This window comes from Podarcis erhardii (assembly GCF_964252035.2).
Source record: "Podarcis erhardii genome assembly, chromosome: 1".
NCBI classification, from domain to species: Eukaryota; Metazoa; Chordata; class Lepidosauria; order Squamata; family Lacertidae; genus Podarcis; species Podarcis erhardii.
The window spans coordinates 91,805,470-91,822,417 of NC_138497.1; the positions used below are offsets into that span (position 1 = coordinate 91,805,470).

At 39.7% G+C, this 16,948-nt stretch overlaps 1 protein-coding gene across 1 annotated transcript in view; it reads left to right on the top strand.

Annotated features, from left to right (window-relative positions):
- EPB41L5 (erythrocyte membrane protein band 4.1 like 5) overlaps window positions 1–16,948 on the top strand; it is a 55,691-nt gene that overhangs the window by 3,115 nt on the left and 35,628 nt on the right. The window contains exons 2-7 of the mRNA XM_081852725.1: window positions 1,541–1,725; window positions 6,533–6,637; window positions 11,261–11,303; window positions 13,054–13,132; window positions 14,042–14,086; window positions 14,807–14,859. Coding sequence (XP_081708851.1) covers window positions 1,546–1,725; window positions 6,533–6,637; window positions 11,261–11,303; window positions 13,054–13,132; window positions 14,042–14,086; window positions 14,807–14,859 — 505 coding nt within the window. The 5' untranslated portion in view covers window positions 1,541–1,545. The remainder of the gene's footprint in view (window positions 1–1,540; window positions 1,726–6,532; window positions 6,638–11,260; window positions 11,304–13,053; window positions 13,133–14,041; window positions 14,087–14,806; window positions 14,860–16,948) is intronic.

Sequence of the window (16,948 nt, forward strand, 5' to 3'; positions counted from 1 at the left end):
TTGCACAATAAAGGGCTTTGAACAATGAAACGCCTTAGAATAAATACATGTTCTTGTTCTCCAAACCTTCCACTAGCTATCCTATATGGGATGCGACAATAGTTCAGTGATGCAGCAGGTGGCAAGCATACATAAATGCCAGCTTCAGTTCAGCTTCAGAAGCTTGAATGAAAGAACTTAGCTAGAAAAGATCTCTGTCTGAGACCTCTCAAAGCTTTGCAAGCCAAAGTAGACAATATAGAAGCAGGTGAACCAGTTTCAGTATGAGACCGCTCTGTATATGTATAAGAATTCAGAGATGCTATTTTCTAAGCTAGAGTTATTTAAAAGCCAAGGAACAAACGCAGAATTAAAGGAGATAAATACTTCTTCTCTTTGGGCAGAATTAACATTCTGAATAGAAGTAGATATTATTGGATTATATTGATATTACTAGGGGCTTATGCCATCGTCAATAAATCTGGAGTAGTTTAAAATTTTAATCTTCCAGTTGTGCTAATTTAACCTTTTAAGAATTCCAGCCTCTCACAGTGATAGCATGTGGCAGGCAAGCCCAGACAGACAGAAGGTGGAAGGCGTATGTGCCAGTTTATTCTGTTTGGCTCATAGTGGAGGCTGAAACTTCTGTCAAGGGTCCAGATTGTTTGGATTCAGCTATGAGTCATGCAAGGTGTAAACTTTTGAGTGCCCTTAATGTGTACTGTATGTGGGTGGGCTAGCTTCCCTTGTCCTTCCTCGAAACCTTCCTGTAATCTTTATGCAGACAAAATCTGCTTTGTACCAAGCAGAACCTAACATGTGTGAGCATGCTCTTTGTTCTTGAAACAGAAAAGTGAATGTGGAGGCTGATTTTGAAGCCTCTAGGCCCGTTGTGTCCAGTAAGCTGTGAATTCCAAAGTATTCAAGAACAAATGTTGAACTATTTAAACAACTTTGTACCATGCTCCTGAGAGGTATATTTGTCTTCTCATTGTGTAGGGTGTAGCTCTATCTTACTTGTCAAAAAGTTGTATTCTAAAACATGTATTTAAAGCGGAGCCTCCTTAAGTAGCCCTTAAAATGATTTCCTAGTGCCATAAAAGTATGAGAGACACTGTGACCTACCTACATTCTTTCTCTCCCTCTCTGCCTTATGGGATTCTGTTGTAAATCCGAACTTCCTTCTTCTTTGTCCCTAGTCCTATTACTAATGTTTTGCAGTCATTAATTGCATGGGTGCTGCAGCCTCAGAAGGATCTGGGCATGCTTTTGAATCAAGCACCTGCAAGTTGACAGCTGAGTTCTTGAGATGTCTTATTTCCAGGTGGTGTCTGAAAGCAGCACTTCTAATTGCTGTAGGGCTGCTAAGTTCTCTTGGCAAGGGAACTGACCCTTTCAGGAGCATTACAAATATCTGCTTTTCTGCTTCTTTTCTATAGTGCATAATTAGAAATTTAGTGAGATGTGAATATTTACCTGCCTTGATTTTGAAATAGTTCGTTTGAAAGCCGTTAGACTTTTTCCTTTTGAAACATTCACAACTTTTTATTGGCCTGTTTAGTAACGATGCTGAGTTTCTTTCGACGAACGCTTGGGCGCAGGTCTATGCGCAAACATGCTGAGAAGGAACGGCTAAGAGAGGCCCAGCGAGCTGCAACTCACATCCCTGCTGCTGGAGATGAAAAATCCATAATTACATGCCGAGTCTCTTTGCTGGATGGAACTGATGTCAGTGTGGACTTGCCGGTATGATAATTACATTACTTTTTCAACATGGTTGACTCATGTTTGAGAGAATGATTGTGTTCTTCTTTATCTCAGAGTTGAATTAGATCATTGTGCTCATGTCATGGTTTTCAGCCATAGTAGCCACAGTGAGCTGTGTATTACTGTCCTCAAGGTTGGATTACTGTAATGTGCTGAACATGGGGATGCCCTTGAGCAGCAGTTAGTGCAAAACATGACAGCTAGACTGCTGTATGGTGCAGCCTGCTGGAAAGAAATTAATAGTAGTTTGGGACTGCCAGTTTGCTAAATTCAAAGTGCTTATACAGTGGTACCTCGGGTTACATACACTTCAGGTTACAGATGCTTCAGGTTACAGACTCTGCTAACCCAGAAATAGTACCTCAGGTTAAGAACTTTGCTTCAAGATGAGAACAGAAATCGTGCTCCAGAGGCGCGGCGGCAGCGGGAGGCCCCATTAGCTAAAGTGGTGCTTCAGGTTAAGAACAGTTTCAGGTTAAGAACGGACCTCCAGAACGAATTAAGTACTTAACCTGAGGTACCACTGTAATTGTAACAGGATATACATTTTGTGTAGTTAATGTGCAACACACTAGCAGATTGAAATTTACACATTTCAATTTGTGCTCAATTTCTCTCTTAATCCAAAGCCTGGGCATTCCACTTTATGAACTTTGATTTCCAGCCTAACTGAAATTAACAAGGAAAATATGGCATAGCTCCATTCAAGGGACACAGTTAATTTCATAATTTCACTGTTTACTATGTACAGAGGGCACCAATATAAAAGCACTTTGACAAACATAAGAGATTGAAGCACAGGGACCAGCCTTCAAATTTCTGGTTTTTATTATTTTAATGTTTTCCATGTTCTACTCTGGAAACATTTGAGTTGAAGGGTTAATACACACACAAAGATACATCCATGTTTAATATCCAGATAGATAGATAAATAGATATCCTTGTCTATTTTTATTGGTTTCTTGGTCTGATTTTAGAAACTGCAGTGATGTGAACCATGAAGTCATACCAACACTGTACTGGTATATGGAAAAGGGGAGGATAAGTCGATAGTTACATAACCCTATATTTGTCATTCTTGGCAGCAAGATTTGGACCTGGAACATCTGGCAGGAAGCTGAGCTGACCTAGCAATATTGCACTGGAGAAGCATAGTATTTGCTCTAGGAAATATTTGCTTAAGCCAACACATAAGAGAGTGGGCTGCCCACTTAACCGAGGCAGCTTTCTGATCACTGTTCACTAGTGAATATTACTGATCAAGCTACATACACCAGCTTAATATACCGTATTTTTCGCTCTATAAGACGCACCAGACCATAAGGCGCACCTAGTTTTTGGAAGAGAAAAACAAGAAAAAAAATATTCTGAATCCCAGAAGCCAGGACAGCAAGTGGGATCGCTGCACAGCAATCCCGCTTGCTGTCCTGGCTTATGGGATAGCCGCGGGCAGCCTCTCCCGGGCAGGGGATGAAGGCTCCCCTTGCCCGGGAGAGGCTGCACGCGGCTAAGGCTCCCCCAAGAGCCGCGCTCCCTTTAAAGAGTGGGCGGAGTGTGAAACGTATGTAACCTGAAGCATATGCAACCCAAGGTACCACTGAATATAAGTGCAATTCTTTCTTTCTCTCTCTCTGAAGAAAAGTGTATAGATTGTGCATTACCATTTGCCTGTGTTGTAAGCTACAGTGGTACCTCGGGTTACAGACGCTTCAGGTTACAGACGCTTCAGGTTACAGACTCCGCTAACCCAGAAATAGTACCTCAGGTTAAGAACTTTGCTTCAGGATGAGAACAGAAATCGTGCTCTGGTGGCGTGGCGGCAGCGGGAGGCCCCGTTAGCTAAAGTGGTGCTTCAGGTTAAGAACAGTTTCAGGTTAAAAACAGACCTCCAGAACGAATTAAGTTCTTAACCCAAAGTACCACTGTATAGAGCAGGCACGTCCATCTCCCAAGAGAATGCAATCTACTCCCAGTACAAAAAAAGCTGGCAGTGATCTACCCATTGTCATTGCTAATAGTTGTTAAGCTTTTTTGGGGGGGACAAGCCAAAGTTGTTGAGCTTTTTGGAGGGCAGCGTTACAGACAACATTGCTTCTACTTTCAGCGTCCTTTTACATTAACGCCAGCTAAGCAGACAGCTAGCACCAGGGGCAGAAGGCGGAGTCATTACTAGCCCGCGATCTACCACTAACGTGAGGCTATTGATCGCGATCGACCTGTTGGACATGCCTGCTATAGATCAACCAAAGAGGGCTGCTTTGTTTTAGTTGTGACTACCTGCTTTTTTCAGAAACCTCAGGAGTTGTTAGCAATGATGTGGTGTGGAATTTTTTCCACTGCTTTGCTGTTCCATTGAAAATGTTCTGTTTATTATTATTTCACTGGTAACAATTATGCGTGTTGTTTTGCCTCACAGTGTAGAATGTATAGTTACCATTTTGACAGACAAAGGCTTGTGGGGTGGGGATATATTGCAAAACCCATAGGATTGCTGTATTTAAAAAGTTGAAGCACAATACACACAAAAGATCACTTGCATAAAATGTTACTGTGGTGAATGCAGAGATTGTGAATTATTCTTTTCTTTTTTCAGTAAATGCAGCCCTGTTCTCCATGTCAATTACTTTAAACTTTCTGGCCACAAACAGATTTTACTTTGCAGTATTTTTGTGGGTTTCTCTTTCTTTCTTTCTTTCTTTCTTTCTTTCTTTCTTTCTTTCTTTCTTTCTTTTTTGCTATTTAACCTCTCTGGGTGGCTGGGCATGGGAAAGAGCAGGCCGGAGATCAAGGCGACCCTGGGTGGAAAATTCTAGTAGCTGCATTGTGGATGGATGCTTAGGGACATTCTTTCTTTCCTAAAACTTGTTAACATCAGTACCATTTTTTCTGCACCCAGCTAGACGTTTTGAAGCATCTAGGAGCAATTTCACAATGCAATAAAACAAATTTTAAAATGCATCTATAAAAACAATTTCAAATCCAATACAAAACAAAATAAAAAAATTCCTTCCAGTAGCACCTTAAAGACCAACTAAGTTAGTTCTAGGTATGAGCTTTCGTGTGCATGCACACTTCTTCAAATCTTCCTCAGTATCTGAAGAAGTGTGCATGCACACGAAAGCTCATACCTAGAACTAACTTAGTTGGTCTTTAAGGTGCTGCTGGAAGGAATTTTTTTATTTTGTTTTGACTATGGCAGACCAACACGGCTACCTATCTGTAAATCCAATACAGATACTGACTAAGATAAAACTCTTCTCTCAGAGGGCTTGTTGAAGGTGGAAGATCTTAACAAACACCAAACAGGCAGTAGAAGGAGGGCCTTCCCTGCAGAGCACAGTGGATGATTGGATATATAAGGGAAGGAGATGATATTTTTGTCCTGGTCCTCAGCTGTATAGGGCTTTGTGCATCAGTACCAGCACCTTGTAACTAGCCGAGTAGTTAATTGGCAGCCAGAGCTGCAGCACCCATGTACTTTTGGAATAGGGTTCTTAGCCTTCCTGAAACAAGCTATTTGACTATTGTGGGCTTTCATGAGTGCAATGTAAAGTTTGCTGTCAAACTTAGTGTCTCAAGAATTGAGACACTAAGAACATTGTCAGAGCACTGAGAAACATAAATATTTTTGGTGACATTTTTAGATTTCCTCTTCAATTCCGTTTCAGATGAAGTGATTCTAAATGAAGTTATTGAGTGTTTGTGAGGTTATGTTGAACAATTTGTGTGGCACTGCAAATCATTTTGTTCGTTTTTTTTGCCTACGCATATTCACATTATTTGTGACTGTAGAGGCCAGAAATGAAATCTGCAATTCTGTGAAGTTCATAGGTTGAAGAAAGGGCCTCTGGACCTCCAGAATTACAGGCTGCATATTGTTCCAATGAGTTCTTAAATGTTTAATGTGTTTATTTTTTCAGTAACTTTGGATTCAGTAATGAATGTTAAAAGAAGTTGAGGCAGTGGGAGATTATAGATGAGGTAAAACAGTTGGGAAATAACAGTTATCATGCAGTTCATAAGGGTGCTGAGTTTCAGGACTAGATCAGTAACTTCTGGTTCGTTAAGGTCAGCAATCTAGAGATAGTGATTGCTGAGATTGAGTTTAGGGGAGAAGAAAGATGCTCCTGTAGTCCTGAACCTGGCTGTCACAGTGCTGGGAAGGAGATGCTTTCCCCTCTACTATACTTTTGGGGAGAGTGGGGGTGGGGAAATTGAGTTTACAGGATCCATATATTCATGGTACGCATCTCTGAACCCTAATTCCATCTCTGGATAGTTTTAAGCTGTTAATTTTTCTGCTGAACTGGGCAGGGAGTTATTAATCAGAATTGGAAGAAGCACCCCCCCTTCTCCACTGATATGATTTAATTTTAATTGTGATTTTGATGTAGTTATATTAATTTTTGTGGTTTTAATATATCTGTAAACTGGGGTCTACACATGAAGGATGGCATAGAAATTAATCAGATAAATCTTGTGCTTCCTGGAGGGCAAGAAGCATGCTCAGTCTTCTTGAGGCTATTTTTGTGTATATGTGTGAGAGAGTATAAAGTGAATATGCAGAAACCATTGCTTTCGGTTTTGTTACCAAAATGATAGTCAAAGGCTATCAGGTTTGCTATTAGAAGTAATATAAGCAGGTGACAGAATTGGTGTCTAGAGAGTAGCAATGCATTATTGTTTTTACTGGAATTTCTGAGTGCATGCAGAATTGCCCTCAAAAATAAGGTTAATCATCAACTAATCAGCCTCTTACTAACACAAGTTCCTCTTGTAATTTCAGAAAAAAGCCAAAGGACAGCAGCTGTTTGAACAGATCATGTACCATCTGGACCTCATTGAAAATGACTATTTTGGATTACGATTCATGGATTCTGCACAAGTAGCAGTGAGTGGCATGGGGTTTTTTCTTCTTCTTACAGTAGTTAAGTTAATTAAATCATACAGGCCAAACACAAGATTTGTGCAAGTGTTAAGTTGTTCTTGGTACAACAAAATTTATAGATGAGTTTAAGAAATTGTCCTGAAATTCAGTATAAAATCAGTTTCCCTTTTTCATGTCCTCTGTCCTGGTTTTGATAGATAAAATTATGGATCAGAGAGTTGTTGTTTCTAATTCAAATCTCAAAAATGAGAATATGTTTAATTCCCCCCCTTTAATTTGTATTGAAGTAAATCAAACAAATCAAGACAATAAAATAATAGAAGTTCATGACTTTTGTTTCTTTCATAGTATGAAAAGTATTTTTTTAGTGCCTTGGAGTCTTTGTTGCATGTAATTCATGTTACACACATGTTTATTGGATCATAGTTTAAAGGTCCTGGTTTAAAGGCCATAGTTTAAAGGCTGCTTTGGACAGAACCATTAGAAAGGAGGGTCAGAGGGGGTTAAAAACCCATTGGGCTTTCTGTGGAGGTGTGTGTATGACCTCTCAGTGCCCCAGACCTGACCCATAAAATCTTAATGCAGCATCATAGAAACTTTAAGGCAGGGGTGGGGAAACTCTGCCCCTCCAGGCCATGCTTTTAAAACCACACTTATCTGCTGGTCAACTGACATCACTCTGATGGGGGAGAAATAAGTTGATTGGCGAGGGGGTTAATTTTGGTGTTGCCTTCAAAGCTCAGTGTCACCTACCACCACTATGATTTGGCCTTCCAGGGGTGAGGAGATAAGGATCTGGTCCACGAGGCAGAAAAGGATCCCCACCCCTGCTTTAAGGTCATCTGAGAAAAACTATCATTCCAAATGGCAGATCTGACTTTAGTGCAGTTGCAGTTCTGTGTGTTCTAAGAATGCAGGGTTCTAGTAATCCCATCTTCCAGGATTGTTAGAATTCTTTTTTGGTGTTCTGGTCAGGCACAAAACCTTTCTGGTTTTTGTGTGTGTTGCTGGACTGTTTCTACCCAGTCTTAAATTCATGATTCAGTCAAAAGGCATATGCACCAAGCACACACAATTTAGTCATGATCTTGGTTAATTAAGTGTGTCTGTATATATTACATAGAATTTCACAACTGAGATTATTTTGGTAGTTCTTCATTGCATTTCCACCACCTCACATGCCAGTGCAATGAAAAACTCTTCTGACCTTAATCATATTTTCTTGTGACTTGTTCTTATAGCCTAGGGTTCCATGAGCCTCACTTGATACTGTATGATTTACTTGCTTTAAGCAATTTATATTTGTTTGCATTCAGCTGGTCATTGTGCACTTGGAAGAGTGCATTGCTCAGTCTAATGCAGTTGCTTCAGCTTTCTGTTTATTGTGATGCAGTGCTAATGTTTGTCAGGTATATAAAAATGGTGTTAAAGACCATGTCTTTTTTATTTTAATGAGCTCTGCCTTTTATACAAATAGTTGAATCTTGAATGATGTTGATGTAGTACAGGCTAATTCTGTGAGTATAATTTGGGAGTTGCCTTTACAATTCAAGAGACTTTTTTGTTCCAGTGTCTCTGTTGCTTCCCCCTCCCATTGTATTTTTGGTTAACATTGAGTTAGAAGGGACCCTAAACAACACCAATGCAAATAATTCACCTTAGTGCTGTATATTCAACCTTAAACCTACTGCCCAGGAAATCATCAAAAATCATAAAAATCATCCCAGGAGGAAAAAGGCTTTTGCATGTATTCATTTTGTAATTACAGCAGGAGGTTCATGGCTTGCAGGGATGGCTAGCAGCCCAATAGTAGGGAGATCTGTGAGTAGCTTGGTTCAGGCCAAAAAAGTTGCAGGACACTTTCTCAGATTGTAAATTTTTCAGTAGGGAGTATCCTCTGGCTTAATCTTTTGACCCATTACTCTTACCATAACCTTGCCTTGTTTCGTGAAGTGTGTATTTCTGCAGGATTAGAGTTCGTGCCTGACCCTGCTGAATTTAACAGCTGCGGTAGGAAAAGTAATATATTCCAAGCATTGTGTTGCAGTTTACTTGGAGTAAAGTATAGTTACCAAGTGCAACTGCAACGTGAGATCAGGTCTCAGTGTCTCCCAGGCTTTGTTCTGTAAAAGTAATTCCCTCCCCCTCTTCTGTGTGCCAGTCAAGCTGAACTCTTGGAGATGGCGCTGGTGTTAGGAACTGAGTTGAACTAAGTGGTGTCGGTGCCTGTCTCTGGTCTGTTAACTGCCTTTCTGTGGAATGTGGAGGAGGTGAAAGAAAACAGATTGGAGATGAAGCAAACTTATACTTTGCCCTACAGTCTGGGAACATCTTTCCTTTTTTTCTTTTTTCTCTTTTCTTTTCTTTTCTTTTCTTTTCTTTTCTTCCTTCCCTGTCCCTATTGTTTATGTATACGGCACCATAGCACTTGTAATACTCTACTTTGGTGGATTTGTTTTCTTACCAAAGGAAACTTATGTTGGATGGGTGCAGACAACTGATGGAAAACTATCCAAAGAAGGCATGCTTATGGTATAACTTCCTACAATTGATTGATTGCATTGAATGAAATAATTTTATTTCGTTCCAAAGCAGTAGGACAGTTCCATGAAAATATCAACCAACAGGCCCTTTTTTATCTTCCTATATAGTTAACATGCTATGCATCTTTTTAAAGATAGTTTTCCAAAGTTTTATTATCTGGCAACAGTTCTACTACACATGAGTAAAACATCCAGAAGCAGGGCATGCAGAATGATTCAGAATGTCTCTTAATTTTTTTACTAACTTTTAGCTAAATACTTTTCAATTCATTTAACAACCCGTTATTTTATTGGTAGTTTCGCTTTTGCTTTTGATACCTGAGAAGAAATGGTATGTTAGGAATAAATATTAGTGAGGTCTTGTTTTGTAGGTTGCGTGTGAGTGAGTGACTTGTCACAAGCAATGTTGGTCACATTAAGCTGGTCACAGAAAACGTTTTCCCCACAGGGATAAATAAACAGTATGAGAAGTTTGACACTTGCCCATGAAACATTAGCTGTTTTTGTATGTGGCTGCAGATGGGGAAAATTGATTCACACTTTAAGAGAATACAGTTATCTAAGTTACAGATATATTCTTGAAGTTGCAAAACTCTTGTGTTGGTCAAATACTTTAAAACACAGTTCTAAAAAGGCAAACGTTAACTATTTGGCATGCTTCTTGGTTTTTGTAGGGAAGATCAATCCAGTTAAACCACAAATAGTTTAATGTTATTTGGAGTTCAAATAATATTAGTTAACACACAAATTATTATGTAAACATAATATGTAAATATAATGGTGGTAATTATGGAATTACCTAACAACAACAACAAGAACAACAACAGCTGTCATTTAATTATGATTCCACTACTGCTACTCCATTGGTATAGTTCAGGAACAGTTTAATCATGTGGTCTTTGCTGGTTTAGATGAATTTTATCAAGTTTCCCAAATGCCTAGAAATTTGATGGTGTAAGATGGGTGTATGTTGTTTCATTCTGCTTGTAATGTATTTTAAATTGCAATCCTGGGGCTTTGGTATATTATTAGTATTAGTATTAGTATCATCAACATTTGCTGCAGGTGGGATTAGAGTTGCTATAGCTGCTGTCATTGTGAACATCCTGTGTTTAGAGGTGAGCCCATATTTATCACAGGGCTGCATGTGCCATTTTGGGTCAGTCTCAGTCTGGGGGAGTGAGGATTAGGTGATGTCAAGTTGTACTAGCATCAGGTCTGACAACTATCTCCATTATAAGATGCCTGTCGGCACACTATTGACTACAGCATGGGGTGGGGAGCCACGTAATGTATTCTGAATGATAGCAGTGGTATTTAAAGGAAAGCCTGGGGCCACAGGTGGTAACTCTACAGTATTATACTTGGAATGGTATCATTACATATAAGGATGTTATCACCTAGGAAAAATACTTGGCAGATTTAAGGAAATACCCAACCCGTAGTTAACATATTTTGTGAACTTAGCTGCTACATCCTTATGTTCTGAACTTAATGTGATCTGCAAGTTTTTATCTTGTACTGCTTGCTTCATTCCAGCTGCTGAGCTCTCTGAGAGGAACTTGTATAAACAATTCATGCTAATGCTTGTGTCAGCACTTGAAAGAGACAATGCATTCCACAATACTAGTTTTTAAGCGTAACTGTGAGAAAGTTTGTGTGCTTGAATAGAAAGGATGCACTTTTAAGTGAAAAGTTACATTGGCATGCCTTTTCCTTTCGTAGATGGGAGATATAATCTTTTCCATATCTCTTTGGTAAGATGGCAGCCTGAAACGCATTGAAACATATGTTAGAATTCTGACAATCCCAGCAGCTTTCTGGCTCTATGACTTGCAAAGATACATTTGTGCTGCAAATTGCAGATCATGATTTCAGTGCTTGAGAAATTATTAACTTGCCTCTTGAAACGTATTCTAGCAAGCTGTTACAGTCAATTAACTGTAGGTCAGGCACACTGAATATGTTGCTCTTAAAATGCTTTAGAACTATTTTGGCTTGTTCTGTTCTATGAGTTTCTAATTTGCATACTATATTTTTGTGTTGAAAGCATAAAGTTTATTATTATTAATTTTTCTTTCAGCACTGGTTGGACAACACAAAGAGTATTAAAAAACAAGTTAAAAGTAAGTGAAGTTTGTGTTTTTAAAAATCTGATTTACTTGAGTATCGACGAAGACTTTGTTTCCCCAAAATATACCATGGCAGTATGAAACTGTTCAAAGAACAATGTTGTAATGCCAAGTTTCTGGCATTACAACTGATCTTTGACTCACATTACATTTACTACATGACGTATTGAAAGTTAATTCAGTACAGGGCAAAAAAGAAAAGAAAAAAGGGACTCCAATTGTTTATAAAGATTCTGTAGCACATTTCTTTTTGCACTTTCTGCTTTATGAATATTACTAAAATGGATTTGGTGAACTATATTTTGTGGTTCGAGGACCCGTACCCCGCGCAGTGGAATGAAACACAAGGACACGTGATATAAGGTTAATGGGCAAGAAAAGGCCACAACTTTATTGATTACAGCAAGTGAAAAGGTATTGGCTTAGGCATTGGATTACGTCAGCTGACTCCACCCACTTGGAGAGGGCTGAGTCTAAAAAACAAGGGGGGTTTATTCACCAGTAGGTGGAGCCTGTTGATGCTAATCCAACTATAAGCTCTCCCCTGATGTCACCGAGGGTCGTGCCATGGCCTCCCGCCACGCAGGCATCGGACAGAATACACGACCGCCGGATTCCTTTAATGGAATACCCAAAAATTGAAGGCTCAGGCGATGGCCACACCTAGCCCTTCGATACCACAACACATTATTCCAATGCCTAACCTACCCACCAATACCACGAAAGTTGTGACGATTGCTACAAGGTAGGCAAAAAAACCAAAAAGCCTAATGCCAAATGGAAAAATTCCTACCAGGCCCCCCGAACAACCAGGGCGACCAACCTAAGGTCCATAGCAAGGCCAAAAGAAAACTGGAAACCCTGCTCTAAGGGAGTGGAGGGTGGGTGACTCGCGACGGGACGACGAAAAGTGAGGGATGGAGGCTGGCGCCGCAGCAATTTAGGCTGCTGTATACGCCCCCCCCCTTGAAGGCACCTGGTTGGGTGCCTGGCCGAGGGCGTGGGCGCCAGCCAGGTGAGTGGGAGGCAGGGGGCAAACGCCCCCTGCTTGAGGCGGAGTCCGGCTCCCGGCCACAACCACTCCCCTCTCTTGCAGGGAGGAGAGTCTTTAGTAATCTTTGCTTTGCTGACCTATTGTGATGTGTATTTGTATTTTTTCTGTGACTGATATACATTGACTTTTTAAAAAGGAACTGTTCTAGTAATGTAAATCAAAAGGGGGAAGAAACTTTGAAGATCTGGTATTACAGGTGACCTGAATCAGTGGGTGTTGAGGAGGTGCATGAGTAACATCATATTCCTGGTTTAGAATTTCTCTCATTGGAAGGAAATGAGGTGTGGAGTCGGCCGCAATAAAATGTTTAGCTAGCTGTCTTCCTGTGACACAAACTAACAACTGGAGGTACTCCCCAAAACTTAAGACTGCCTGGGCAGAGTTTATAAGGATTTGATTGGGGTACAAAGCTGAGATTGATGGATTTCTCAGTTCATAGAATAGAGCCTTGTAATATTGGGATTAACCTAGATTTGTCTGTTCTTCTTGGCAAGACAAATCAACTTAATGTAATGAGACTGAGTTGGCTTCTGGTATATAAAACTACTACTGTTTGTTTAGCATTCTCTTTTTTTGCTAGTGTGCTCAGTATTACAGAAGGGATTCCCACCCCCTTTGAATTCTGATTAGTGAATATATTTACAAAATAATATCCTTGCTGTCAGAAACCTAATATATTCACTTTTGTAGTTGGTCCACCATACTGTCTACATCTTCGTGTAAAGTTTTACTCTTCCGAGCCAAACAACCTACGTGAAGAGCTCACCAGGTACGTCGTATTCAGTGATACAAACTGGAGATCTCAAATCCAGTACAGTGACCAATTTATGTGCGTCTATCACACACACACATGCACAGCACCAAACCTGGAAGTGACCCTAAAACATCACTAAAAGGGTGGAGAGGGGGGGGGTGGAACGTTTTACATGGGCCCCTCCAGTGTGTGCAAGGATCAAGAACATAGCGTCCTGTGCAAAACAAGGATTGCTTGCTTGTTTGCAGTACATTTGCTTTTTGTGCTGTATCTGTCATACTAATCTGAATATGATTGTTGGCGGTCTCTCTTTCCCCCCGCTCATAGTTGAATCAAAATTCCAATCCACCTGGTTATATCTCACTACTGTAATGTCCCTGAATGATAAAATTGCAGGGAAGGCATTTGGGCAGAATCTCACATACATTGTCACAGTTTCAAGGTGTTCCATTCCCACAGTACAGTGAATGGGAGTTCCCAACACTTCAGGGAACTGGTAGTTCTTTGGTGCTGGGCGTTTTCCTTTCTGCTGTGAGTAATCCTTATACCCAGTCCTTCTGCTCTGGCCTTTGCTGTAAATTGGGTCCTGATAATCTTTACAAAATCATTAATGAACTGTAGTTTTGAGGAAACACTGAACTTTTATAGAAATATTTTTAGACATGTTTGGGAAATCCATCCACCCCCTTTCAGTATTGCACACTAGGAAATCAGAGAAAACAGAAACTACAAATTGGATATTCTTTTATTAGAATTTCATTCTCTTGCGATGAAATATACTGCTCCATGTTTCCATACTTGAAATGAGAGACCACAGTGCGTTATCTCATAATTAAGTCTAGCTGCTGATATTTGCTGCTCTTCTCCAGTGCTGGAATTGTTCACAAACTCATCGATGTTTCTTGCTCTTTCTCCCTGAAATAGATATTTATTTGTTCTTCAGCTAAAACAGGACATTTTGAGTGGCAAGTAAGTACTGTTGATAATTACTCTAAATGAAGGGGGCTTGTCTCTTATCAAATATGTGCAGCAAATTTAGGATACAAATATAGAACATGTGCATCTCCAAGGTGCTGAAAGTATTAGTAGCTACTTACCATGGTTTGTAGCAGTGGACATTAATGGACTCTGGTAGTTATAATTAGCCATTTGTTTAGATTCTTTGCTCAGATTTAGTATTTAAAATTCCACAATTGCATCTTAGAAATCTTCCTAATTGTTTACCACCTAAAGCAGTGGTTCTCAAAGGGTATGGCCTGGAGAAGTAAGTTTGAGAACCACTGGCCTAAAGACTATGGTCAGGTTTCTGCAAGGATGTACAAAAGAGGAGAATGGGGATGTGCTGCTGTATGTGGTGCATAACCTGTGTGATGTCAGTTGTTAATGGTTCCTTTAATTCAAATGCAGACTTTTGGGGACAGATTTGGTGTGGCGTAATTGAAGAATATATTAATAATTCCCCAGTCCATATAGTTGTAGGATCTAGGCTGACTTAGGCAAGCTTATTTGCTCCTTTAATGTAAACTGTACATTTCCGAAAATCCAAGTGCTATAGGAACATGTGCTTTAAGTATATTTCTGAGTAATATGTCAAGTTCGCTGAAACGGTTCACTACATCTGCCCCTTCCAAATCATTGACCCATACTGCCATTAAAATTTGTTTGACATTCTTTTTTTCCTCATTGCAGGTTGGAGTGTCCATTTGAAACAGCTGTGCAGTTGTCAGCTTACATGTTACAAGGTGAGCTGCCTTAAGGGAACAGCCTTTGTGTGGGTGTATTGCTTGAGGTGCAGGACTGATTCGAATAAGACAAGGTTTCCTTTACAGATAGCAAACCTTATGTAAACTGCTGGTCACATTAATTGCCAGGGATTCAGATAAATTACTGTACTTGAGCTATTTCTGGGCATTGTTGCTTTTTTCGCTTTAGGGATATATTTTGTAGCCAGAGGATTATAACAGCTGATAGGGCTCAGTCATGTGAGGCTTATCACTAAGATCTTAGCTTTTTCTTGCTACTGTACAATCTAGCACGAGTGGGAAGTATGAGTGGAATCCTGGGGTGTGGACTACCTTATAGTCCTTGTGTAGGAAAAAGGAAGGCAGGCGTGAGAAGAATTAACTTGCTTAAATGAAATAATTATTTTTCCATAGATGCCTCAGAGCTTTGGTTCCATTCTGAAAAACACTGTGAACCTCATATTGAGATTTGTTGGTTATTTTGGCAAAGCAAGCTCAGAATTCTGCACTTTGACCTCTACATTTGTACTTACTGAAAGGGATGTCAGCTTGGAAGTGTTTATTAGGGATAGTTTGCAACAGAAATTAAGTGTTGATTACCTTGCATGATATTCTGTGTGTGTGTGTGTGTGTGTGTGTGTCTAGAATCATTATTGCAAGATCGTTACTGCAGAGCAAAATGAATTTTCTGTGATTCTCATAGTTCTGATTGTAGATAACTGTGTTGGAAGTAGATACTCATAAGTTCCTAATCAGTGATCAGTGGCTGTTAGTCTTGTACCAAATGTAGTTTTTAAAGTTATCTATATTTCCTGTGGGACTTAGAATCTTAGAAAATATTATATATGCCTGCCAGGTAAAACAGTATGTCGCAAAAAGGTACTTCCCCACACAAAAGGAGCGGGTGCCACTGTGGTCTAAACCACTGAGCCTCTTGGGCTTGCTGATCGGAAGGTCAGCAGTTCAAATCCACACAACGGTGGTGAGCTGTTGCTGTGTCCTAGCTTCTACCAACCCATCAGTTCTAAAGCATACCTGTGCAAGTAGATAAATAAGTACTGTTGCGGTAGGAAGGTAAACGGCATTTCCATGCACTCTGGCACTCGTCAGGGTGTTCTGTTGTGCCAGAAGTGTTTTAGTCATGCTGACCACATGACCCCACAGCCTTGGTACAAAAGGTTATATATGTGAAAATATTTATAAATTAATGTTGATCATTTTTTTAATGTATGAGGCAATGAGGAACACACAAAAAATGTGATTTTCTGTATTGCTTAGATAGGAGAGAGGGACAGACTTTGCGATGTATTCTGACAATCTTTCAGAGGAATTCATAAATTTGCTGTTTGTTGGGATGGTAAAACCCAACTCTTGATTTTTTTCCCTACTAACAATCTATAGATAGTAGTGTTCAGTTGACAGATAAGAACTCAAGTAACACTGGTAAGATAGTGTTGGAAGATACTGGGTTTGATGGTATGGGTAGGCAACTCATATATCCGTGTAATAAGAGAAGACACTTTTGAATCAATTCCCCAGAAGATAGTAATTTTGCAACATGCAACAATGAAGTGTTGGTATTCATGTTTCTGTAGTGGTGGGATGCAGAGATCCAACTCTGTGAAGAGGGCTGCAGCAAAGCCTTAAAGAATTCATGCCTTGATCCCATTTTGGCATAGATTCTGTTTATAAATTTGCATGACAGTAAATGTTCGATTCCAGGCTTTGATGACAGTGCCCAGTACTCAGTAGAAAGCTGAGTAGATCCTATTTAAATTAGCTGGAGGTTAACCTAGCTTTGGAAGCAAGCAAGCATCAAGTAAATTATGGATTTAGAAACTTCCTTAACTTCAAATTGAAAGACTCATGAAAATGCAGCTTAAAATATTTATTCAATAAGCTCAGTTGTGTTCAAGACCCAAGAAATCTATTAAAATATTTACATAGCACAAAATTTAACAAACATGTTATATTATTCAGTGCTTCTTCTTACATTTCCAGCTGCTTCTTTTTACATTTTAAAAGACTGCATTAAAAATTTCATGTTTGTGATGGTAAAAAAAGAAAGTGATCTCACTAAGCATCTGCA